The following is a 24553-nucleotide window of genomic DNA, read 5'->3' as shown; positions in this document are numbered from 1 at the left end:
TTCACAAGACCCAGATCTGTGTGCTGAAGGCTCTGATCATCTGATGCTATGGTGTGGCACTTAAATAAAAATGAACGTGACTGCAAAAAGCCTCTTTAGTTTTTAATTTAGCTGTATTCCAAACTCCAGATTGTACAGAGAGGAAGGGATTTTCCATGGTATCTGGCCAGCAGCCAGCAGCAAGGTCTCTTAAAAGAAATGGACAGTGAAACAGTGAACAGTTTGACATAAATCCATTGTATTCTGACATTTTTCTTATTTGGTAGCTCTTAATCACCATGGTTCCAGACACGGTACATTTGTGGGGTTTATTTTAGTAGTGGGATGTTGGCTGAGATTCAGAATATGGCCATGGGCAGGCAGGGCAGCAAAACAGGCCTAATCCTGCTCTGCAGATGATGCAAGAGAACTGCAATCCTTCTCCCCTCAGCTGCTCACTTCTGGATTCACAGCAGCACTGCTGAGAACTGCACAGGCTCCCAGCTGCTGGACCCAGCCCTGACAGGGCAGGAAATCTATCTGCTGCAGATGGTTCCCAGCCAGTCACACATTAACTCCTTTAAACAGGTCTGTGGTAAGGTATCAGCCTTCCAAAACCCTTCTCCAAATTCACTGGGGGTCTAAAATGATGGAGTTCAACGATGTTCTGCTCTGAAGAACCCTTCAAATTCTTCCAACTGCTGTTACAATGCTGTTAACATCGGGATGGATGCAGGCAGCTGGCTGCAAGGTTATGGGCACCTTTGACCTTCCCATCTGGGGGTTCCAGCAGATAAAACCTGTCAAACCTCAGCAGGCAGCTGGCAAGGTCCTTGTCCTGTCACAGAAGGGGAAGGAAGAAATGTGCTGGCATCCAGTGCCAGTGCTGGGCTCTACCTGCAAGTTTGCAGCAACCCACGTCCCCCCCTGGCAGCTCATGGGCTGAGCTGAGGGGCTGAAGCAGAGCCAAGGCTGTTGTGCTGATGATGGAGGAGACCTCGAGGCACTTGGGGTCATCAAAAATGGTCCTGGGGTTCCCACACTGCACCCTGGAAAAATTGAGATCTGCATCTGACCACAAAACCAGAAAAAGGATCTTCTGAAAGCAAATCTGGTTGGTTTCTAACAGCAGCAGTAAAACACCAGAAGGGGAATTTTCATCACAGCCCTTCCATGTGCCTTTGGTTGTCTAGGGGCCAGTCCAGTGCCTGCTCCTGGGGATGGGAGGTCACATTTCTCCCCTAATCCTGGAAAGACAAGGTTTGTTCTTTTCAAAGTCCTTTTCAACCAGGTTCCTGCTGGATTCTCTCCCTCCTCTTCGCCAGCCCAGGGTATTGATCTCAGCAGGGCCACAAGTAACCTTCAAAGGGCCTCACACTAACTCTGCTTGTTGATGACCATGAAGGCACCATCTGAGCCTTATCACTTCCCCTCCTACCTCCACGGGAGATAACAGCACCACAGGAGCCTTCCAGCCATCACAAGGCTGGGCTGGCCACAGCAGTCACACCACCAGCCAGGATGCACATTGTTCCCTGATAATTCTCTTCCTTCATAGCTGCCACAAAAGTGTTTTTCCTGCAGGCAGCACAGCCTCCAGCACATGCACCCAACCACCCATTGCTCTGCTGGCACAGGAGAGGGAAGGATGATGGAGAGAAGGGGAAACCCCTCTCACCCAGTCCTGCACAAAGCTGGGCCATTGGGACCAACCTTCTACCAGGCAGCAAGAGAGAGTGACACTGGAGTGACACTTTCACTTTTTCAGCCTGTTTTTTACCCTCAGGAGATGCGGCTGAGGCTTGCACGCTGCCTCTCTTAACCTCAGCATGAAAACCTTGATTTAGACCTCTTTTCAGTGGTGCTGAGCAGTCCTGTCTGCAGCTGAGCACACTGGGTGGTGAGAGTGCTGAGCACCCAAGGTGAGAAAGGCCTCGAGTCCCTGAAATGTTGACGTAAGCACCCAAATTGAAGTGACCGTGTCTGAAAAATCTGGAGTGGAGAGGAGCAAAATATTTACCTGAGCTCAGCCTGTGCACACTGCAAAGCACATCAGGGTTGCCCAAGCCACCCAGGTGGGTCACGGTGATGTGAAGGCAGAAGAAACTCTTTCAAAGCTAAAATATGCTCCCAAATTTTACATTGAAGTCCACATTGTTCTTTCTTTAATTGTGAAACGGCATTGGTGATCTAGGAATAAAATCCTTTGGCCACACTGAAACGTGTGTTTCTCAAAGAAATAACTTCAGGTGAATTTTGCAAGTTGCTCTTTTCCCCTTGACTATGACCAAGACAAAACCACAGCAGCATCAGGCACTATTTCGTTCTAAGATGCCCTGATTTCACCATGAAATCAGACTGGCTAAGACTCACCATGGCTACTACACAATTTTTCATAATATCACATTATATCTGAATGAGCAAGGGGTCAAGTGAAACATTAACAAGACTTCACATTGCTGGGTGGGTGCTGACACCACAGTTATAAGGCACCGAGGCAGCATTTTAACAGCTGGAAAACCAAGCCCCACTTTCCACTCTAATTTTCCGTGCATTAGAAATAGATTTGGTTACACTACTTGGTTACAAGCACCTGCACTTAGGTAAAATTTCACTCTCCTAACAGCCCAAGCTCCCACCCAAACCAAAGCTCCTTCCTGGCAGGTGCTGGGCAAACACAGGCACAGACACCCCAGCACATGGGGGGGTCCCCTAAACCCTCACCCCACAAGGAGATGCCCAGTCCATAGCCACCATCCGGGCCCAGGGACCTCTGGTCACCCCCTGGTCAACGTGTGTGGGGTCCCCAGGGGGTCCCCACCCCACACAGGCTCTAGATAGGGGGGTCCCCCTCTCCTCACACAGCAGAGCCCCAAGTCCCTCACCAGCACATGCAGTTCCCAACCCCCCGGGTGGGCTCTGGACCACCCATCACTGCGGGCAGCCCCCCCCTCCCGCCTGCCCAACCGCGGCTCCCGGATCTGCGGTGCGGGCCCCGTTCCTTGTTCTTTGGGGACCCGTCCTCACCCTCCCGCTCATCCCTGGCCCGCACCGCCCACACTCGGCATCCCGCGGCCCCGGGGGCGGGGAGGAGGCCCAGGCCGTGCCCATTGGGCGGGCGGGAGGGCTGCGGGAGCGGCGGTCCATGGCGGCGGCAGCAGCAGCAGCAGCGCGGTGCCTGCGGGGTGCCCGGCGCCTCCTGCCCGCAGGTGCCCGGCGGGAGAGCTGGGAGCTGGCCCGGCTGGCGGGGCCCGTGGTGAGAACCGGGGGTGGGGAGAGTGGGGACGGGAGAGGCCCGGGGACCCTCCCGAGGGAGCGGAGCCACGGCGGGGGGGGAACGGCCGCGGAGCTGAAGGGCAGCCAGCCCGGGATCGGGATCGGGAGCCTGGCAGGGTGTCCCCAGTCCCCTCGAGAAGAGCTCCCTTCCCACCCCTTCACCTCCCGGCCCGGGGTCTCATCGCCCCCGGGGCCGGTCCGGTTCTTCCCCTCCTGCAGTCCCTGCACCGCTGGATTGAAAAACTCCCCAGTTCATCCCGTAATTGTTATCCCAAGAGCTTATTCTTTGCCACAGGAATTCCCGGTGCTGTCCAGCTCGGTGTCTGTGCCCCAGCCTAGCAGCATGGCTTTAAAACCAGAGTGGGGGAGCTTGGGGAGGGGTTTTGGCTGGGAGATGGCTCTGGGGAAGCAGCAACAGCTCCAGCGCTGCTGCTCCTGCGAGGGGGAACGAGCCTGCAGGGCAGCCCTGCTCTGCCTCCACTGCTGCTGAAGTTTGAGCTTTTTTATTTTCTAGTAAATAAGTAGCAACTGATGAACTTCTCACAGACACCCTTCCAGACATCAAAACACTGGCCTGCTGCCATCAGGCAGTGGGGGGGAAGTACAGATGGGTTTCGGTTTCTGTAGCTGAACATTTTAGCCCCAGCTTGGTCCCCTGAACCTACAGCACAGCCTGCTGCTCCACGTGGATAACCTCCCAACCAAACCTACAGCTCTTATTAGGCAATGATCACTTCATGTCAAACCCTGTGCTGGAACAGTCAGGGAGGTACAGAGCCCTCCTGCTGGGATTACTGACAGTAGCAGGTCAGACATGCTCAGGCCTGGCAGGAGTTCTGCAGCTGCAGGCAGTGTTTGGAGGTCTGGAGAGGTGAAGGTTTTGTTCTGTCCTTCCTTGGATCCTGCAGGACCTGGTTCTCCAGCAGCACTGGGCTCTCAGCTTGCCAACTGCAGGGTGAAAAGGAGCATCAGCAGACCCTGGGCATGGTCCCCAGCCATGCCCACCCCTCAGCGGGTATAAATGTCTCTTAACTCCTACCATCTGGTTCTAGCTGTGCCACCACTCTGTGCCTCAGACACCTGTGAACGGACCATCCTCTTGGCAAGGGAAAATGAGGTCTGGAGTGCAATCTCTGCTGCAGCATCATTCAGCCTTGCTGTAGCCCCTGGCAAGGAGCAAACAAGGTTGGACTTGGCTTTTCTCCAGCAGGAGAGGACATCGTGGTTTGGGAGGAGAGCTTTCTACAGGAGCACAGAAGTGTGGAAAAGCATTAGGATTTCTTTTTTTATTTTCCCTCTCTCCACATCTTTCCTCCTGGAAAAGAGGATTTCTAGTGAAGCTGTTAAGCCCCACTTAAGCAAGGTCATCTGGCAGCTTGACCAAAATACCACAAGGCAGGCAGAGGCCTGATCTGAAAGGCAAAGTCACTGAGAGCCTCTCTGAGCTCTGGAGCTGGGTCTTCTGCCCCAGCAGTGCTGGGTTCTGAGGACAGAGCCGTGTCCTCAGGGCAAGGTGCTGCTGTGACACTCAGGCTGTTCACAGTCTAACTGCCTGGGGAAAGGGGGTGTTCCTCAAGTCCTAATCATCTCACCTTCTTCTCCTCCTTCCATCCTAGTTCGTTGCCCAGCTGCTGGGGTTTCTGATCAGCGTGGTCAGCTCCATCTTCTGTGGACACCTGGGGAAAGCTGAGCTGGATGCTGTGACTCTGGCTGTGTCTGTACGTATTATTCTGATTCCCCTCTGATTTAGAACACAAAAATTCTGAATTACCAAAATGAAAAGAAGAAAAAAACCAAAAGAACCTCTGTAGGAGTGTTATTTGTGAGGACCCTGTGCATAAGGGGTGCAGCACAAACATAAGCCTGATGCAGCACAAACATTGCATCCACCAAACTGATCTTTCTTTTAGCCTGAGCACAGGCAGGAGATGGGAACATGGCAGTGGGTGATGTGCTGGAGCAAGGCCAGCACCTGGTAGGGATTTGCAGCCCATGACCAGCTCACTGGACCACCAGGTTAGCCTGTGGCTAGCAGCAGCACTGCTTGTGGCCCTTTAGATATTCACCCTTTGACAGAGGATCCTTTTCCACACCAGGGAGAAGAGCCTATTTAGGTAACAAGAATGTGTTATTCTGAGAAACAGAGAGGGGCTGGAGACTTCCCAAAAACTCATTGCAACTGCCTCTCCACCCAGCTGGGAGGGACACAGAGCTTTGGGCCAGGTCCCCTGTCACCCTCCCTTGCAACCCAAGTCCTTTGTCTCTCCTCCAGGTTATCAACGTGACAGGAATCTCCATTGGTGCTGGTTTAGCCTCAGCATGTGACACCCTGATGTCCCAGGTCAGGAGCAGCTCCCACTTCCTAGTGCCTGGTGGGATTCACTGGTGGGATGGGATCTCACCTCTGATCTGTGCACACTGGGTGGGAAGATGGCAGCTCCCAGCCAACATGGGGCTGCAGATGCACTGGCTGGAGCCTGCTTCTTTCCTCCAGCTCTCCCTGTCATGCCTGGGAAGCAAAGGGATGTGCAATCCCCTGAGATCCCATTGTACCCAACCAGCCTGGCACAGCCACTGCAGGGTGTAGGAGATGCATTTTATCACCAGAGCATTCACCCAGCCCCTTTGGTTCCTGGTTTTGCTCACCTTGGGCCTCTCTCCTGCTGCAGACGTATGGCAGCAAGAACCTGAAGCAGGTGGGCACCATCCTGCAGAGGGGGATCCTCATCCTGCTGCTCTGCTGCTTCCCTTGCTGGGCTCTCTTCATCAACACTGAGCGCATCCTCCTGCTCATCCAACAGGACCCCGAAGTCTCCAGGTCAGGAAGGAGATCCAGCCCTTTCTGGATCAGGTGTTGGGCTCTGGCTGGGTTGCTGTGGGGTGTTGGAGCTTGAGGGCAGCACTGTTTGGCTTGGCTCTTGCTTTGCTGGATCATTAACTGGGGAAACAACTCTCTTTCCAGGTTAACTCAGGTCTATGTGATGATCTTCATTCCAGCACTTCCTGTAAGTTGTTGCTAAAGCTCTTAGGAACTCTGTAACCCTCAGACATTTGGGGAAAAGAGGGAGGGTCTGGGCTGGGTGGCTCATGGGGCAGCATGGTTTAAGGTTTTACAATGTGCCCCTTGATCTTGGACCCTACCAGATGTGTATTGGCCATCAGGTGCTGGACAAGCAAACATTGACTCCTTCGTTTTGCAAAGACTTTTACTCCAGGACATATCTCTGCACACTGAGTAACTGGTGCTGGACATTGGAACCTGGGGCTCCAGGGCTCACTCTTAGCTCAGGGATAAAGACTTTTCATACACCCTCATAGCTGCTGGGCTCTGGGCTCTCACTGTGTCCCTCTGGAGAAACCCCTCTTCGAGAGGGAGCAGAGGGAATGTTTGATTCCAAGGTTTCCAGGCACTCACAAGCCAATGAAGGAGCATAGGAGATCTCTCATTTGGAGCCTGACCTCTCTTCCCAGTGGGAATGGGAGATGCCTTTTATTAATCTTGGCTTGGGGTGCAGCCAGTGCTGGCAGATGCTTCCTCCAGTCCCCAGGAGCAGGGTGCTGGGCAGTGTGCCAGGCTGGGGCACCCTGAGGAGGCACTGGGAGAAGCTGAGGGATGGACCCATCTGGGAATGTTAAATGGGAGCTGGCTGGTGAACCATAGAGTGGTGGTGGTGCTGAGGAAATAAATCCTGACTTTTGCAGGCGGCGTTTCTGTACCAGCTGCAGACCAGATATTTACTGAGTCAGGTACTGTATAACCAACCAGGTTCTGGGCCATCGACCCAAGGTGATCCCAGCAACATTAATAAAGCTGGGGATCTAAGTTCACTCTGTGCTGGGGGGAGCTGGGCTGAGGAATGCACGATGCACAGCCCTCAGCTTGGACCTGCAGGGCAGGGATTGCTCATGGGAACCACCCTGGGTTTGCTCCCTTTCCCTGTTGCTGCCTCCCAACCCTGCCTTTTGTTGAGTGCAGCACTCTGCCACCTTCTGCATGTCTAACACAGCCCAGCTTTACCTGAAACAGGAGCTGCCTTCTGGGCTTCCTCCCTGGGCACTGATGGAGGTTTCCCTGGAGTTCACTGGATGGGGGCTTGTGCGGTGCTGTGGAAGCAAACTCCAAAATCTCTCCTTGGCTTCCAGGAGATCATTTTGCCTCAGGTGTTGACGGGGATTGCAGCCAACATCCTCAATGTGGCCATGAATGCCTTCTTTCTGTACACCCTGGAGCTGGGTATGGTGTAAGTGTGAGCAGAGGTGGGGTCAGGGCTTTGCTCGGGGGTCTTGGGGTGCCCATTTCTGCCCTCCTCTGCCCCCAAGCAACCTGGAAAGATAAGGCTGGGGCCATCTGCCCCATACACAGAGCAAAGCTTGTGTGGAGGCCACCAGGTCTCTCCTGCTGTAGCTGAGGAGGTGGTGGAGGAGAATATAATTTGTGATCTGCTTTTCTTTCTTTCCCCCCAGGGGCTCTGCCTGGGCTAACACTGCTTCTCAGTACACCCAAGCCATTCTCCTCTTCCTTTATGTGTGGTGGAAGAAGATTCATGTGGAGACCTGGGGAGGTATTGTTCCTTATTAATTGTTCCTATTAATCCTTCAAAATACCCCTGCCTACCCCTGGGAATTTGATCTGACAAAGGGATGGCCATCCCCTCACAGCAGGGAGATGCTGTAGCCATGACCCAGTGTCCTCACTACAGCCCCAAGCACAATTTTCCTGATCTCCCTGCCTCAGGAATGTGCTGTGGTACAGCAAGATTAGGCTTGTCAGTTATCAATTGAAATAAATAAAATTTTGTGGAAGAAAAAAAAAATCACATGAAAGAAAACAAAGAGACACATGGAATAAAAACATAGCTTACCTAACACTGCAACTGCAAGGACCAGAGAAAAACATGTCCCAAGTAGTCAACAGCCTGTCCTTGAGACATAAATCTGCAAGATAGATGAAAGGGATGGAAGGGAGCACTCGCTACAACTTATCTTGGTTCTAGCCTTGAACACTGGGTAGAAAACACTGGATTCCCCACATTAGCATCTCATGTATTAATGTCTTATTGGCATACTAAAAGAAAAAACCCACCCATAGGCTAGAGGCACCCCCATTAAAAAAATATAAATACCTCAAGTCTGTGTGGATCAGCTTATTGAATACCTGGTGACAGACTCCACCTTTTCAGGACAGCAGGCTGATGTTCTGTGAGCTGTGGCTCGTGGTTGTTGCCCTCCGTGTGCAGCTCCCCAGTGGGGGAGGAGAGGGAGAACATGAATTTATTTTGTTTCACCTCCTCCCTGCAGGTTGGACCAGGGACTGTCTCCTGGACTGGGGCTCCTTTGTCCAGCTGGCAATACCTGGCATGCTCATGATGTGCATTGAATGGTGGACCTTTGAGATTGGGAGCTTCTTGGCAGGTGAGTCCAAATCCTTTTTTCCAGCTGTGTCTGCCTCTTGTCTGTGTCCTCAAGCACATCCTGCCAGCATCCTCCTGGCCTGCAGGGCTGGTTCTGCAGGATGCTGCATCTGCTAGATGGGCACCCTGTGCTCACTGCCTCCTTGTCAGCAAATGAAGAGTTTAATCCTGACTTCTTGAAGTGATTCATCTCTTCCAGGGCTCCTCAGTGTGGTGGAGCTGGGAGCTCAGTCTGTCATCTATGAGCTCTCCTGTGCAGCATACATGGTAAGGGCCTGGTACCAAGCAGGTGATGTGTTCAGCTGCTGCACATTTTTGGGAGGCCGCAGGTGGAAAATCCCTTTGCTGCAGCAATGCCAATTTGCCCCAGATTCCTTTCTAGGGAAGAAAAAAAGTTGCTGCTGCCTCAGTTGCCACTCACCTCCTCCTTGTCTCCTGCTACTCAGGTGCCCCTGGGCTTCAGCGTGGCTGCAAGTGTCAGAGTGGGCAATGCCTTGGGATCAGGGGATGTGATGCAAGCCAAAACCTCCTGCATTACTGCCCTGCTGTGCACAGGTCAGCCCAGGTCCTGCAGAGGGGCATCAGGGTGTGGGACATGCTGCCCCTCAGATAAACAAGCTGACTATTTCTTTTTCTTTCAGGAGTTTTTGCTGTGGTAGTTGCAACATTACTGGGAACCCTAAAGGACGTGGTGGGATACATCTTCACCAATGACAAGTGGGTAAACACCTTGCTTTTGGGTATTATTACCTTCTCAGAGGGTGGGATTTATATCCCAGGAGCTGCTCTGGTTGGAGGAGAGGGTTCATAAACCTCCCATCTGGCAAATGTGTTCCCCAGAGGCTCCTCCCCACTGGGCAGCATGGATGCTGCTGACATTGGGACAGTGCCATGGTGGTACCCAAGCTGCACTCATCCCCTCAGGTCTGGGGTCAGAATTTTGCATCTTTGGCTGAGAGAGATGTCAGGACTGGTGCCCTCGGGACCAGGCTGTGCTGCTCTCCCTTACCAGTACTTACATCTTCCCAACAGGGAGATCGTTGTCTTGGTGTCCAAAGTGATGATCATCTTTGCTCCATTCCACTTGTTTGATGCAGCAGCAGTGAGTATTCCAGCAGGTGCAGGGATTCCTCTGCAGGTTGGGGTGTGCTGGAGAGCTCAAAGCTGCTTCCAGCTCCCTCCTGATCTGTTACAATGGTACAGAGAAGCCAAGTGACAAACTGTCAGAACAGTTGTATTACCTGTAGCATCCCCTGTGCTTGTAGCTGCCAATTGCTGCAGAACAACCCTGTTCTTTCTCCCTGGCAAGGCTTCAGCTTTTTCCTGGCTTGTCAGAGCAACACAAGTGATGTTCAGAGATGTCAGGTACTCACAGGGCAGCAGCAGTGCTCACATAACTTGCCAGACAGTAATTTCAGCCTGCTCCCTCCTGTCTGTTCCTGGCAGAGGGACCCAAGCAGTATGGAAATCACTCTGGGCTCTGCTGGCAGGTGTCCTGGTGAAGAAGCTCCTGGGTCAGCAACTGGAGCAAGAGGAGCCCTGCACCATGCTGTGGTGCAGCTTTGGTCTCTCGTGGCTCTGTGGCACATTGCTGGGGGCTTTCTTGGTCACAGGGCACGTGCCTTGCTCCAGAACTCGTGTCCCTTGTGTATTGACCCCTCTGCTCACTTTCCTCAGGCAACCTGTGGTGGGGTGCTGCGGGGCACAGGGAAGCAGAAGCTGGGTGCTATCGCCAACGCCATCAGCTACTATGGCATCGGGCTGCCCACTGGCATCTCCCTGATGTTTGCAACCAAGATGGGAGTGTTAGGTACGTGTGTCCTCAGTTTGGGTCTTGTACACTCTACCAGCACTGCTTCTGCTGGGCTAAATCCTTTGCCTAGGCTCAGAGCTGTAATTTTTGCTCAGCTCCTCCCTTGGTGGGGCTGGATCAGTGTTCAGCTGATGCAGGCTCTGAGAAGCCTCCATCAAATGGGAGCTGAGATGTCCCAGTAAATCCAGGCTTGCTCCCAGCATAGGATCCCCAGGAGCTGTTCCCTCTTCTATCAAGACTGAGTTAGACAGGAGGCAATAACCTGACCCCACTGAAGTCCTTGGGCATGTAGGCAGTGGGTGGCAAAAGCAAGCTTTCCTCTGAGCCTCCCTGAAGTAACTCTCCATCATCTCTGCAGGTCTGTGGGTGGGGATGATCATTTGCATCTCTTTGCAAGCCCTTTCCTTCTCAGCTTTTGTCATGCGCATGGATTGGAAGAAAGCTGCAGAAGAGGTGAGACCTGTGCTGCTTTCCAGTAGTTTAAAAGGTGTTTGATGAGTCCCTGTCCCAGCACAATGCCACAGCCCTCTGAAGAGAGGCAAAATTGAAAAGGCACCAGTCCCTCTCCTGGAATGGAGGAAGAATTTGGTGATGAGGATCATGCTTGTTTTGGAGGGAGGAGGCTCAGGTTTGCTTGGCTGGGCAGGACACCCCAGTTCTGAGAAGAGCAACTCCTCTGTGTGTTTTTAGGCTCAGGTCCGAGCTGGACTGAAAAAAGAACTGGAAGATGTGAACGCCAATGGCACAGCTGCTAACAAAACATCTGCTGTGGGTATGTAACCAGGTCTGACAACAGAGGGAGAGCCCAAATTCTCCACCCAACCCTTCCTTTCCTCCCCAGTCGTGGCAGCCATGTCTGAACTAGGTCCCAGGCCAATGGTGCTTCTGCTGTACTTAGGAATGGAGTACAAGACACTCTTGTTACCCATGGCACCACCCTGGCTGCTCCAGGGAAGAGCTTGGACTGCTGGCCAGTGCCTGCCATACCTGGGAACACCTGCCAGCTTGCTGTGGCACATCCAGGACTGCCACTAGAACCAGGCTGGGCTCATGCAGCTCTGCTTCCCTGCAGCACTCACCTCTCTGTCGTGCAGATTACATCTCTGTTGAGACCGACACTGTGGACACCGTGGTCCTGCCTGAAAGCATCGTGGGAGGTGAGAGGCAACCCGACCTCCAGCTCATCGGGCAGGAGGAAACAGCTGTGGTTCCCACTCCTCCTGCTGTGCTGTGGAGAGCTCTGATCCTCCACCGTGTCCTGGCTGCTGCCTCTGCCCTCGCTGTCCTGCTGCTGGGGGTACTGGTCCGGCTCCTGACTGGAGATGGTTAGAACCAGTGACACTGGGGAGCTGTGCACAGAGCAGGAGGGCACACGGTGATGCCCCAGGAGGAGGATGGTGCAAGGGAAGGAATTCCCCCTTGGTTCCTTGTAAAGAGTCACTTTGACTCAGTTTCTGGTTAACTCACAAAGTTTTATCCCACATTGAGAGGTTTTGAAGGGGGTGAGGAGGTGGCACCTGGGAGGAAAGAGCCGGAGAGCTGGTCCCTCCCCTGTACTGCACTGGGATGTCACTTGGGGAAGGCAGGAGTGTGTCCTGGGGCTGGCCTGGGAAGGACACAGGCCCCTTGTGCTGCTCTCCTGCTTCCTACAGTTGTCCATGTCCTTTGCTAATGGCAGAGGCTGCCCACAGCTCCCACCCCAGCCTGTGCCAGCATCCCAGCAGGGCTGAGCCCCAGGGCTGTGGCAGCACAGAGCAAGGCTGAGTTTGTTGGGAATTGCCTGACTCCTCTGACCACTGCTGGCCCTGCTCTCCCTGCTGTGTGGCAGGCATGGGGCCTGAAGCAACTCTTCTTTGCACTTTTGTAAGGTGGGATTTTTTAAATTTTTTTTTTTTTTTGATACAATAAAGTTTTCTGAGTAAACATTGGGCTGTTGATGTGGTGTGAGCATGACCCTGGTCACTGGCACGACTGAGCTGCTAGAGGGGAGGTGTGTGCCTGGTTTGTGCAGCATGATGGGCTTCCTCAGGGCATAACCTCAACCTCCTGGCCCTGAGCAGTCAGGGGCTCATTTTGACTGGGGTCACAAAGCATTCTGCTCCCCTCAGGTACAAAAGCAGGGTTTGTGCTCCTCCGTGGCTCCCACACCATTGCTGAGCAGAATGGGAGATGGGGGTGTGGGGCCATGGGGAATGTCCTATGTCTTAATACAAGCACCCCAGCACTGCCTGACCACCCCTGCCATCAGAACCAGTCCCAGGCTCTTACCTGTCCCTGCAGGGTGAGTCCCACCTCCAGCTGGTGCATGTCCCCCCATGACTCTGCTGGCACATGGCACTGGGTTCCTGTAGGCTGGGGATGAGAAGATGTGACCCGAAGGAGCTCAGAAAACCCATCAACCCCGACCTCTGCACCCTCTGCCCAGATGTGAGGCTGATGTGGAAGACTCTGCTCAGACTCCCAGCATTTTTGGGGAGCAGGGAGAGGAGGACAGCTGCCTCACTCTGTCCCCTGGGCTACCCCATCCCAGCAGATCCGTGCAGGAGAGGGTCCATACGGTGGGCTCAGCTCCCCTCCTCCTGCCCCTCCAGGAGCCGAGGCAGCCGCTATATTTGGCCTGGCCCGGGGTGCCGGTGAAACCCGACACTGTGGGAGCTGGAGCCAAGGGGGCTGGCTTGTCTTGGCCACCACCGTCTTGTGATGAGAGGGGCTGAGACCGGCAGCGTCCCTGCCACTGCTGGCAGTGCCTCACGGAAGACGGCACACGGATCTTCCATCGCCGCTGGAAGAGGAGGACAACCCTCCAGGCAGGAGAGAGGTATGAGGGCTCACAGGAGCAACTCGGGGAGGCTCATCCCCTCGTAGGACCTCGTGTGGGCTCCTCTCCCTGGTGCACAGGACCCTCGCTGTCCTGCCCTGTCCCCACTGCACACTCCTCCCATCGCCTTCCCGGCTGCCGGCAGCGAGGAGCACCCGGTCACCCGGCCCAGCCCCGGGTGAAGTTCACCCCACGCATGGCTGCACCGTGGCTCACCCTGTCCGAGGGGGTTTTAACAGAGTGCAGAGGGACAGGGTTGTTCCACTCCCCCCTGGCAGAGCGGCGGCATGAAGCAGGTGAACCTCCCCGAGGAGAGCGGCTTCGGCGAGGCGGTGGCTGCCGGCCAGCAGGATCTGAGATCCGGCAGCTCGGGGAAGAAACGCCGGGGGCTTCGGAGACTGATCCCGGAGAACTTCTTGGAGGACGCGAAGAAGCTGCTGGTGCTGGCGGGGCCGCTGGTAAGGACCTTGGGAGGAGAGAGCTGAGGGGTTGGAGCGGCCGCAACCACAGCCTGATGGCACAGGGAGCTGGAGCCTGGCTGATGGGAGACCTCTTGGAGAAAAAAGACCTGGAGTGCTTCTAAACAGCCAGCAAGGGGCTTAAAACCCTCAGATCAGCTTCCTCTGAGGGACTGAGTTGCTTGATTGCACTCAGATGAATGCTCACAGCTGCTTTCCATGCCCCTGCTCTCTCCCCAGCTCCATTGTCTCTGACCTTCGGCTCTCCTCTTCCCCATGCTTAGATCCTGATCCAGCTGATGATCTTCCTGATACACCTCGTCAGCTCCATATTCTGTGGCCACCTGGGCAAGGTCGAGCTGGCCTCGGTCACGTTGGCCATTGCTGTAAGCATTGCCAGGGGCTCTCCCAGCACTGGGCACAACCTCCCACCCACTGAGTCTGGGACAGGATCTGGGGATGGAGGCAGCTGGGGATGGAGGCAGATAAGAATGGAGGAGATTTCCAGCTTTTCCCTTTGAGCCCCTCTCCCTACCTTAAAGTCTTAAATCCTCTCATTCCAGCTTTGTTTTTTAACTCCTGGTTCCAGGTTATAAACGTTACTGCCATCTCTGTAGGATATGGTTTGTCCTCGGCTTGTGACACCTTGATATCACAGGTGGGTAGGAGATGCTGGCACTTGTCCTGGTGACACGGGGGGTTGGGTTTCTGGCTGATGCTGCCCAGAGCCCTGGCTGCACCTGCAATCTGGGGAAGCTTGTCCCCAAAACTCTGTGCTCCCCTTGAAATCCCAAATCCTTCCTGGGTGTTTTCAGGGCTGTTCCATTCTCTGCAGTGTCCCCCCCCACTCCCAGTGAGCTGCCAGCACAGCATAGCTCACCCCCCTCTTGCCTTGCAGACCTATGGCAGCAAGAACCTGCTGCGTGTGGGGGTGATCCTGCAGCGTGCCATCCTCATCCTCCTGCTCTGCTGCTTCCCCTGCTGTGCCATCCTCATCAACATCGAGCAGTTCCTACTCCTCATTCACCAAGACCCCGAGGTCTCCAGGTGGGGTGGCCCCATGGCCCAGACACCACCTTTCCCTTCCTGGCTGCAGGGAGGGGGTCATGGCCGTGGCTTTTTGCTGACCATGCCCCTCGTGTCCCCCAGGTTGACCCAGCACTACGTGATGGCATTTGTCCCTGCTCTGCCGGTGAGTCCCTGTGGGCACCCTGGGTGCTGGCCACACACAGCAGTCCTGCTCCTATTTTCCACTGTAGCAGCAGAGCTCCTCCTCAGCTCTCATCTCACCTCATCCACTGATTTCCTTTCCAGGCAGTTTTTCTGTATAACCTGGAGATAAGATACCTGCAGAACCAGGTGAGTCCCACAGAGGGATCAATCGCAGCTCAGAGCTCCCCTTGACCGTGCACTTGGGGTTTTTCACGCTCACCATTCCTGGTGTAGAGGCAGCATTTGCCTCCACCACTGCCCGGGTGCCCTGGAGGAGCTCTGACCCTGGAGATCATCCCATCCTATGGCCAATTGTATCCATCTGCCTGATGGACCTCCCTTTGTGCTTTCCCATGTCAGGGATTTACCTCCAACACACTCATTTTCCAAGCAGGTAACATAATCCAAAGGAGGTTTTTGTGGCTGGGAAAGCTGCAGAGCACGGGGCTGGTGGGGACCTTTCACACCTCTCTCCAGAGGAGCTTTGGTGAAGGTGCCACAGCCCCCATCTCCCCCTCTCTCCAGATGATTATGTGGCCTCTGGTGCTGAGCGGGGTCATCGGCAACATCGTCAACGTGATTGCAAACTGCATCTTCATCTACGTGTTCCACTTGGGCATCATGTGAGTCAGGTCCACGTCCTGCAGAGGAGTAAACACAACACATGGCCATGGAAAGGGACTTTTTGGGGACACCAGCACCTCCAGGAGTGGGCGAGCATCCGGCACTGGCAGGGACACAGCAGGACGTGACACTCCGGCATTCCCAGGCCGGGGAGGCAGGAGCTGGATCCCAATGTCCTTTCTCCTTCCCTTTGCAGGGGCTCTGCCTGGGCCAACACCGTTGCTCAGTATTCACAAACCATTTTCTTGTTCCTGTATATTATAGGCAAGAAACTCCACGTGAAGACTTGGGGAGGTAAGGGCATCTCTCCAGCTCCCCCTGGTTCTTCCTTTAAGTGAAAGTTCATGAAGCTTCCACCACTTGTTCCAAGTGAATCCTGTTGGTCTTGACAGTGAAATATTAACCTCAGCCTGGTATGCCAGGGGTTGCTCTGGTGGCAGCACGTCACGAGCAAGCATTGGTAGAGCCCCGTGTTGGGCAGTAAACATTAATTCTGGAGAAATGAAACTTTCTGCTGAGGCTTTGTAGGGACATGAGCATGAGGTTGCCCTTAGACACCCTGCTCCGGGAGGGATGAGCTGAAGGTTTCATCTCTCTGGACCACAGGATGGCGTCAGCAGAGCTCATAGCTGCACTCTGGTGCTGGAGATCCATGGAGTTGTGGAGCCCCTGGTGGCTCTGCAAAGAGGAGCAGCACCTCCAGCAGCCTTGGGTGCTCTCGAGGATGTAACGTGGCCAGTCTGGTCCTCCACCAGGTGACATTTCTCTTCTCTACAGGCTGGTCCAGTGAGTGCCTGCTGGAATGGGACAGCTTCACCTCCCTGGCTATCCCCAGCATGCTCATGATATGCATCGAGTGGTGGACCTATGAAATTGGGAGCTTCTTGATAGGTCAGCAGAGAGGGGCAGCTGTAAAATGCTGGCCCCAGAGAGTGACCCAGAGCAGCATCTCTGCCTGTCACAAGGATTGAGAGCAGCTTACACCTGGAAACCCACCCCCAGCACTGACCCTTTCCTCTCCCCCAGGTCTGTTGAGCGTCGTGGAGCTCTCTGCTCAGTCCATCATCTACGAGGTGTCTGTTGTTGCTTTCATGGTAAGGGCTGCAGGTTATCATTTCACCAGGGCTCCCCAGGGACAGTCCAGTACAGATAATCTGCAAAAATCATGGAACCACAGAATGGCTAGGGTTGGAAAGGAACTTAAAGATCATCTAGTTCCAATACCCCCTGCCAAGGCCAGGGACACTTCCCACTAGACCAGGTTGCTCCAAGCCCCATCCAACCTGGCCTTGAACATGGCACCATCATCACAGTACAGAATTTCTGTCACGTATCTCATCTAAATCTAAACTCCTTCAGCTTAAAACTGTTCCTCTTTGTCCTATCACTCAGTGTTAAAAGTTCCTTCCCAGCTTTCCTGTAGCCCTTTCCGATACCAAAAGTTGCCCTAAGGTTTCCCTGGAGCCTTCTTTTCTCCAGCCTGCACCTCAGCTCTCTCAGTCTCTCCATATTTCAGCTCCAGCAAATCTCGATCTGCATTTAAACCTCTCCCTGCCCCTGCCTCTCCCTCCTATGGAGACGTTTCCAATTAAACCCTCTGCTCCATCCCCCTCCCTGCCTGATGGGCATTCTGCTCTCATGGTGGTGGCCCCGTTACCTGGATGCACCCATGAGCCTCAGCCCTGTGCTTGCAGATCCCCCTGGGGCTGGGCACTGCTGCCAGCGTGCAGGTGGGGAACGCGCTGGGTGCTGCTGACGTCGAGACAGCCAAGAGATCCTCTTCCACCAGCCTGCTCCTCACAGGTCAGGACACCAGGAAGCCTTTGACAAGGCTCCTTCCAGCAGGAACAGGGACACTTCCAGTCCCCTGCCTGCAGCACACATCCCTGTCCCTTGCTCTCCCCCTTTGGCTGCTCCCAAGGTCCTTGTCGTGGCCAGGATGGGCCCAGCACTTTGCTTTCTGGTTTGTTTTTTTTTTTTTCAGGGTTTTTTTGCATAGTTGTGGGGGCTGTTTTAGCTGCCTCGAAGGATGTGCTGGGTTACATCTTCACCCAAGAGAAGTGAGTGGCCCTGGCTCCCAGCCCTGGGTGCACTGAGGTTGGTTCCCAAAAGCCATTGTCAGCTCTTCTCTGTCCCCAGGGAGATTGTTGATTTGGTGGCCTGGGTCATGCCAGTCTACGTTGTCTTCCACTTGTTTGAAGCCATGTGTGTAAGTCCCTGGGGATGCTGCTGCTTTTACTGGGGGACCTCGGTGCTGAGCAGCAGCCTCACAGGTGGATGGAGCTGGTGAGGGTGGGCACTGGGACACGAGCCAGGACCCTGGAGCAGAGCTCCTGGGATCACCTTTCAAAAACACTAAGTGCACAAAATGGGGCCAAGCCACAGGACTGAGTAGGGAGACAGAAATACCCAGGCAGAGGAGGGGAACCGGTTCATCACCAGCCCCCCCATAGCAGTGGCAGAACCCTGGGTTTGGCTGAGGGGGTGGTCCTGTGCCCAGCCCTTCTCTCCCTCTCCCTGGCAGGGTACCTGCAGCGGGGTGCTCAGAGGCATTGGCAAGCAGAAGTTTGGTGCCATCCTCAATGCTGTGAGCTACTACGGTGTGGGTCTGCCCCTGGCAGCCGTGCTGCTCTTTGTGGCCAAGATCGGTGTCATAGGTACCAAACCCCCAAATCGCTGTCCCTCGATGCTGCCCGTGCTGGGTTTGGCCCCACAGTAGCGTTGGGCTGAGGCCACTGTCCCCTCTGCAGGCCTGTGGCTCAGCATGCTGGTCTGTGTCTCCCTCCTCTGCACCTGCTTCATCACCTACATCTCCCGTATGGACTGGAGGACGGCGGCCGAGGAGGTAACCCCAGAGCATCACCCCCACCCTGGGGAAGGTCCTCAGTGCCTCAGGATTGCACTGAGGATGAGAGCATCGAGGGTTGGATGCCATGGACCCAGGCTGTCCTCCAGTGACCCCACAAAACCCAGTGCTCCCACAACCACGGCCACATCCCGGTGTTCAGCTCCTTTGTGCACTTGGTGGCCTTGAGGGCTTCCTCTGTACCTCCTCCCACCCTTGGCTAGGGTCATGAAGCCCAAAGCAGATGGAACAACCAAGGCTACCTCAGCCCTGCAGTCCTGAGCACCACCCTGTGCCTCAACACCCCCAGGGTTCCCAGCAGCCAGCATCTTTGGGCATTCTGGGCCCCTTTCAGCTTCTCGGTGACATTTCCAGCCAAACAAATCAGGCAAGAGGTTTTGCCACCAGCTGAGCCTGACACATTCCCTCCCCCAGGCTCAGCACCGTGCAGGAGTGACCCAGCCACCACCAGAGGAGCTGAACCCCAGCCATGAACCCTCCTGCAAGGAACTGCCCTCGGGTGTGGACCCAGCCCCACCACCCTATGATCACCCCCCTGCCATGGTGGCGAGGGGGTGTGTAGGTATGGCCAGGAGCTGGGCACTGCCAGTGGTGGGAGGGTTGGGTCTTGGAAGGGTCCCCCAGGGTTTACACAAGGCAGGAAAAAGCCCAGGAAATGGGGATGTGGGGTAGTGCTGGTGACACTTCTAATTTCTGGGCAAATGGTACTTACAGGGATGGGTTAGGAAGGGTGATGGGGGGTATGACAAGAAGGGATGGGGCACCCTGGGCACTTCTCACCTTGCAGACACTGGGTCCCACTGAAGCTCTGCTCTGGGGTGGAGACATCCATGTGCTGGGTGGCTCATAAAGCACTTTCAGACCTCAGACAAAACCCTCCCAAGTAGCCCTTCAGTCCTTCCCAAAGCCCTCAGTGACCATGCCCCGATCTCCTTGCAGCCGGAGTGGAAGTGCAGAACGGAGTCATCCTCACAGGCATCACCAGGATCAATGGACCAACGTACCAGCTGGAGCTCCAGGAAGCCACCCTTGCCCTGTCCCCTGCAGCCACCACCATGACCATCAAGCAGCTGATCATCCGCCGGGGGCTGGTGGCAGTCGCAGCCATCTCACTGCTGGCACTTGGCGTTGTCATAAAACTGGTGACCAGCAAACACTGACTCACACCAGGGACTGTGGGGACCTCATTTCGGGAGGCAAAAGCTCCTCAGGACCAATGGACATACAAAGCACAGAGAACCCAGCACATGCCTGTCCTGCAGGAACTCAAGGGCCCCCAGAAGCATTCAGCAGCATCTGCTCAGCCACAGCTTGGGAATGGGCCCTGTGGCTGTTCCAACATCCCAAACCATGGCTCTGGGCTGCCTGATGCCCACTGAGCCTGAGGGTACCACCCTGCTCTGCCAACCAGAGCCCAGGACAGCCTGGCTGCCCTGCTGCTCCATGACAAAAGCCAAATAAAGAATAAAACCTCAGCTGGGCTCGGGCTGGCTCCTTTGGGTAGGGGCTAAGAGCAGGGTTGGAGCAGGGGAACAATCAGCCCCAAGAACTACAGCCCATGTGGTAACCCAGGGCAGGTGGTTTTATTCAGGAGCACAAAAGTTTTGTTCACTAAAGCTTCAAGGTCAGCTTCAAGTTATAAGTTTGGAGGTGAATGACTACCAATAGATGAACCAATAAATAATGGAAATTTAGTTACAGATGAGATGGCATCTTGCTCACCCACTCTGCACAAACACTTCCCCAGACCCAGGACCCTGGTGGCAGCAATTCCCCTGTCCTTGCCCCCAGCAGCCCCAAATGCTATGCACCAGTGGTGTGATGGTCCCTGCTGCCTCTCAAGTCCTTGAGGCAGAGCTCAGAAAGCCTTTGCTGTCCCCTCAGGCAGCCTCTGCACGCCTTAGGTGGCTGAAGGTGGTTTCTCCTGCAGAAAGGACTTCAAGAGTGAAGTCTTTCAAGGATGGGATGCTGCAGGTTCTTAGCAGCTCTTTCCCTCTGCTCTGGGGTGGCTGCTGAGGACAAGCAGCCCAGCCTGTCCCCAGCAGTAACACCTGTGTTGAGTCAGGGCTATTGTTGGTATGGGTCAGCTCTCTGCAGGGATTAAATAGAGAGATTAAACAGATAACAGGCTCGGTAACAACTGCCTTTGTTTTGATGCCCTTGTGACAAACCATTCCCACACCCGTTCCCAAGAGCTCCTGCCGGCAAAGCAGGGTGGATGTTGCCTCCTTCCTTCTGTCAGCACTCACTGCTGAGGTCTGAGTCAATTCTGGTGTTTCAGCAGAAGTTAAGCCTTCACCTTGCGGGCTTCTCTGCTTCAGAGGGGCTCCTCCCACACTCATCAGGAGAGACAAGGCAGAGTCCCACAGGCAGGGAGCAGAGGCCAAGGCAATGGGGTGATGGAGGCCCAGGGGGTGTCAGGGGTCAGGGCTGGGAACACAAACTCAGGCAGACAGGCAAGAGCCAAAGAGCAGCATGGCCACCACCGCTGCCAATATCCCCAGCAGGGCCAGGAGGACCACTCTTGCTTGGCCTTTGTTGTACCACTTCAAGAGGACAAACATAAACAACTTCACCTTCTTCTGAGTGAGGGGCGGGTACCGAATTTTGTTCAAAATCTCCATCTTCAGGTCCTTAATCAAGTAGACACGGAGGTGGGAGAAGGTCTCAAAGCTGTGCTTGCCATGGCAGGCACCCATCCCACTGTTACCTGAGGGACACAAGCAGGGCAGATCACACCACAGGCTCAGCCACCTGGATACAAACCAACCACTGATGATCCCCAGGTCATCAAGTCCCAGGTCATCAAGAGCTCCAGTTACTTACCAACACCACCAAAGGGTAAGGCTGGGAGGATGAATTGTATGACGACATCATTTTGAACAACCCCCCCACTGGAGGTTTCTGAGATGACCCTTTTGATTAACTGACAATACAAAACAAACAAACAAAACATTACAAAGGTCCAGAAGAGACCAGAATGAGTTCTAGAGCACAACTAGGAAGAGAGCTAAGAGCCAACTGGTCACGGTCTTCATTTTTTCAGGCTGGCAACTCAGATGACAATCTCCATGCAATGGTAACTCAAAGGAAGTGGGAAAGGTCAGAGGAAGGACAGGAAAGATGGAAACATGGCAGCAATATGTTAAAAGTAATTCTAGCAATATATTACAAGTAACTAAATTAATCATTAAAGACATTCAACCTTTTATCCTTCCATTTCACAAAGTCATGCAAATGCAGAGCCCCTTAGCAGCTGACTTGGAGTCTCCAACAGCTCTGCAGACACTCCATGGCCCCATCAGCCAAACACTACAATTCACACACACAGAGGAACCAACATGGGCCCTCTGGGACCTTGCCTGGCACTGCTCACGCTCAGGGCCAAAGTGCCCAGAGATAGCTCTGCAGAGGAGGCACAGCCCACACCCACCTTCTTGTTGTTGGAGAAGACATAGAGGGCCAGGGGCTTCTCCCGACGGTTGATGAACTCAATGGCTTCATCCACGCTCCTCACAGGCAGAATAGGAAGCACTGGCCCAAAAATTTCCTCCTCCATCACTTTTGACTCTGGAGAAACGTCAGTCAGGATGGTCGGTGCTGAGGAAAACAGGAGGAAAGAAGATGGGGTGAGCAGGACAGAAGTGAGCCATCACTGGACCTTGTCCTGGGCACTGCCTCTGGCTAACACACACCCAGCAACCCACAGACACACACAGCCCCCAAAGCACCCGTTACCACCTCCCCTCCCCAGCAGCTGCCACAAGCACCTATGAAGCAGGAGGCCTCGTCAGTCTCCCCGCCATGAGCAATCTTCTGCCCTTCCAGCAGGCCCAGGATCCTCTTGAAGTGATGCTTGTTGATGATCCTTTCATAATCTGGAGATGACTTCACGTCCTCCCCATAGAATTCCTGCCAGAAGCCAAAGCAGAACCAAAGTGCTCAACACCTCCTCACAACAGCCCCAGCTACAGAAACTCAGGCCTGGGCTGTAACAGGGACAGCTCCCACGGCACAGGCAGCTCCATGCTCACCAGCAGAGTGGCCTTGATGTTCTCCACCACCTTGCCCTGGATGGAGGGGTCACAGAGGACATAGTCTGGGGCAACGCAGGTTTGCCCACAGTTCATGTATTTCCCCCACGTTATTCTCCTACAAGAGAAAGGTAGATGGTTTCCCCATAGTTGGTCACTTCCAGACCCCACAGCTCAGCCAATGGTGCCCAAGTGACACTTGTGCCCTGGGGACAATTGCCCCAAGATGTCCACCTGTCCGACAGGGCCCCTGTCTCACTTCTTAGACCCCCACACAGCCCAGAAGGGCTCCAACAGCCTGACCTGCAGGCTACACCCAGGTCACAGTCCTTGTCGATGTAGCAGGGGCTCTTCCCACCCAGCTCCAGGGTGACGGGTGTCAGGTGCTTGGCAGCTGCTGCCATCACAATTTTGCCCACTCTGGAGCTGCCAATGTAGAGGATGTGATCGAATCTCTGGGTCAGCAGTGCTGTTGTCTCAGGTACTCCTCCAGTGATCACAGGATACAGCTCCTGTGAGGTGACGGTGTTGGGATCACCCCAACACAGCACATCCCCAAGGAGCTGAGAAACTCAGGGAGCAACGTGGGGACACACTCACCGGGTCAAGGTACTGGGGGAGGATGTCAGCCACCAGCCGAGCGGTGTTCTCGCTGACCTCTGATGGCTTCACCACCACAGCATTGCCTACAACACAAACCCACTGTGGCCCCTCAGCCCTCACACACCTCTCATGCTTCCCACAGCCCCACAGAGGAGAGGGGTTTCCAGCAGGTACCCACCTGCTGCAATGGCCCCAATCAGAGGTTGTATGACCATGAGGAATGGGTAGTTCCAAGTTCCAATGATCAGCACCACTCCCAGGGGCTGAGGGCAGACATAGGTCTTGTCCCTTATCTCCATCAGGCCCTTTGGCATAGGTCGAGGGGCCATCCACACTGGCAGCTCATTCTTGGCCAGGGCCAACTCCACCATTACAGTCATGATCTCTTGGATGTACGTGGAGAGCCCACTCTGCAATGACAGGGAGCTTGGAGAGGGGATGGTGACAGCACCCAGCTCCTGCCCTCAGCGCAGCAGCCCAGGAAGGGAAAAGTCCTCCAGGACCACAGGGGACATCAGCAAAAGCCACCTGGCACCACAAAGGCAGCCCTTGGCCTTGCACCCTTCCCTTTGGGGCTGGTGAGCAGCCCCTCCAAACCACCACCACCTTGTGCAGATCCGCCTTGATGGCTGCCAGGATCTCCTGCTCCTTCTCCTGCACCATCCGCTCCAGGGCCTTCAGCTGCTGCATCCTGAACTCCAGCGAGCGGCACCGGCCGGTGTTGAAGGCGGCTCTGGCCCGGCCCACGACCTGCTGCATCCTCTCCATGGCTGCTCAGAGCTGCAGGGAGAGAGCAGAGAATCATAGAACCATAGAATTGGCTGGGTTGGAAGGGACCTCTGAGATCAAGTCCAACCTTTGATCCACTACCGGCCCGGTTCCCAGCCCATGGCACTGAGTGCCACATCCAGGCTCTTTTGAAATATCTCCAGGGATGGAGAATCCACCCCTTCCCTGGGCAGCCCATTCCAGTGTCTGATCACCCTCTCAGTAAAGAAATTCTTTCTAATATCCAACCTAAACCTCCCCTGGCACAACTTGAGACCTCTTGTGCCCTCTTGTCTTGCTGAGTGTTGCCTGGGAAAAGAGCCCAACCCCCCCCGTGGCTCCAACCTCCTTTCAGGGAGTTGTAGAGAGTGATGAGGTCTCCCCTGAGCCTCCTCTTCTCCAGCCTCAACACCCCCAGCTCCCTCAACCTCTCCTCTTAGGACTTGTTCTGGATCCCTTCACCAGCCCAGTTGCCTCCTTTGGACCCGCTCCAGCACCTCAGCCGCCTTCCTGAACTGAGGGGCCCAGAACTGGACACAGGACTTGAGGTGTGGCCTCACCAGTGCTGAGTACAGGGGAAGAATCACTTCCTTGGACCTGCTGGCCACGCTGTTCCTGATAGGTTCCTGCAGGTGCTTTTTTTTTTTTTTTCCTGAAGCCCACTGGCAAACCCCACCATCTGCTCCAAGGA

The 24553-nt window shown here is 54.7% G+C and overlaps 2 protein-coding genes across 5 annotated transcripts; one reads left to right on the top strand and one right to left on the bottom strand.

Annotated features, from left to right (window-relative positions):
- Positions 1–3096: 3096 nt before the first annotated feature.
- SLC47A1 (solute carrier family 47 member 1) lies at positions 3097–12402 on the top strand. 4 transcript variants are annotated; one of them, XM_071765088.1, is made up of 17 exons: positions 3097–3235; positions 4308–4973; positions 5528–5596; positions 5925–6106; positions 6218–6260; positions 6958–7002; positions 7399–7496; positions 7720–7817; positions 8554–8667; positions 8866–8933; positions 9113–9221; positions 9308–9383; positions 9699–9768; positions 10344–10476; positions 10838–10932; positions 11170–11251; positions 11574–12402. In XM_071765088.1, the coding sequence occupies exons 3-17, from the start codon at positions 5588–5590 to the stop codon at positions 11807–11809; spliced, it is 1458 nt and encodes a 485-aa protein (XP_071621189.1). In that variant the 5' UTR covers positions 3097–3235; positions 4308–4973; positions 5528–5587; the 3' UTR covers positions 11810–12402. The 4 variants fall into 4 exon arrangements, with proteins under 4 accessions (XP_071621189.1, XP_071621188.1, XP_071621187.1 ...); XM_071765087.1 differs by having other exon boundaries at positions 3098–3235; positions 4872–4973; positions 5925–6073; XM_071765086.1 differs by having other exon boundaries at positions 3098–3235; positions 4872–4973.
- A 259-nt stretch (positions 12403–12661) lies between these two features.
- On the bottom strand, positions 12662–23902 carry LOC139806018 (aldehyde dehydrogenase family 3 member A2-like). The gene is made up of 11 exons (XM_071765090.1): positions 23701–23902; positions 23273–23504; positions 23092–23177; positions 22795–23003; positions 22492–22609; positions 22228–22369; positions 21891–22057; positions 21284–21383; positions 21034–21167; positions 16601–16745; positions 12662–12831 (listed from the first exon to the last, which is right to left on the bottom strand). Exons 1-11 carry the CDS (start codon positions 23860–23862, stop codon positions 12677–12679), a joined length of 1650 nt encoding a protein of 549 aa, XP_071621191.1. The 5' UTR covers positions 23863–23902; the 3' UTR covers positions 12662–12676.
- Between the last annotated feature and the right edge of the window lie 651 nt (positions 23903–24553).

This window comes from Heliangelus exortis, chromosome 21 (genome assembly GCF_036169615.1).
Source record: "Heliangelus exortis chromosome 21, bHelExo1.hap1, whole genome shotgun sequence".
NCBI classification, from domain to species: Eukaryota; Metazoa; Chordata; class Aves; order Apodiformes; family Trochilidae; genus Heliangelus; species Heliangelus exortis.
This window is presented reverse-complemented; position numbering and strand designations above follow the sequence as displayed.

Bases quoted from the DNA above. Each gene is read 5' to 3' on its own strand.
- SLC47A1 (XM_071765086.1), top strand. From the start codon at position 3,125: ATGGCGGCGGCAGCAGCAGCAGCAGCGCGGTGCCTGCGGGGTGCCCGG. The intron at 6,107-6,217 runs GTGTTGGGCTCT...CTCTCTTTCCAG, and splicing joins TCCAGCCCTTTCTGGATCAG to GTTAACTCAGGTCTATGTGA. The intron at 8,668-8,865 runs GTGAGTCCAAAT...CATCTCTTCCAG, and splicing joins GATTGGGAGCTTCTTGGCAG to GGCTCCTCAGTGTGGTGGAG.
- LOC139806018 (XM_071765090.1), bottom strand. From the start codon at position 23,862: ATGGAGAGGATGCAGCAGGTCGTGGGCCGGGCCAGAGCCGCCTTCAAC. The intron at 23,178-23,272 runs GTGGGTACCTGC...TTTGTGTTGTAG, and splicing joins GATTGGGGCCATTGCAGCAG to GCAATGCTGTGGTGGTGAAG. The intron at 22,370-22,491 runs GTGAGCATGGAG...GGCTTCTGGCAG, and splicing joins ACATCAAGGCCACTCTGCTG to GAATTCTATGGGGAGGACGT.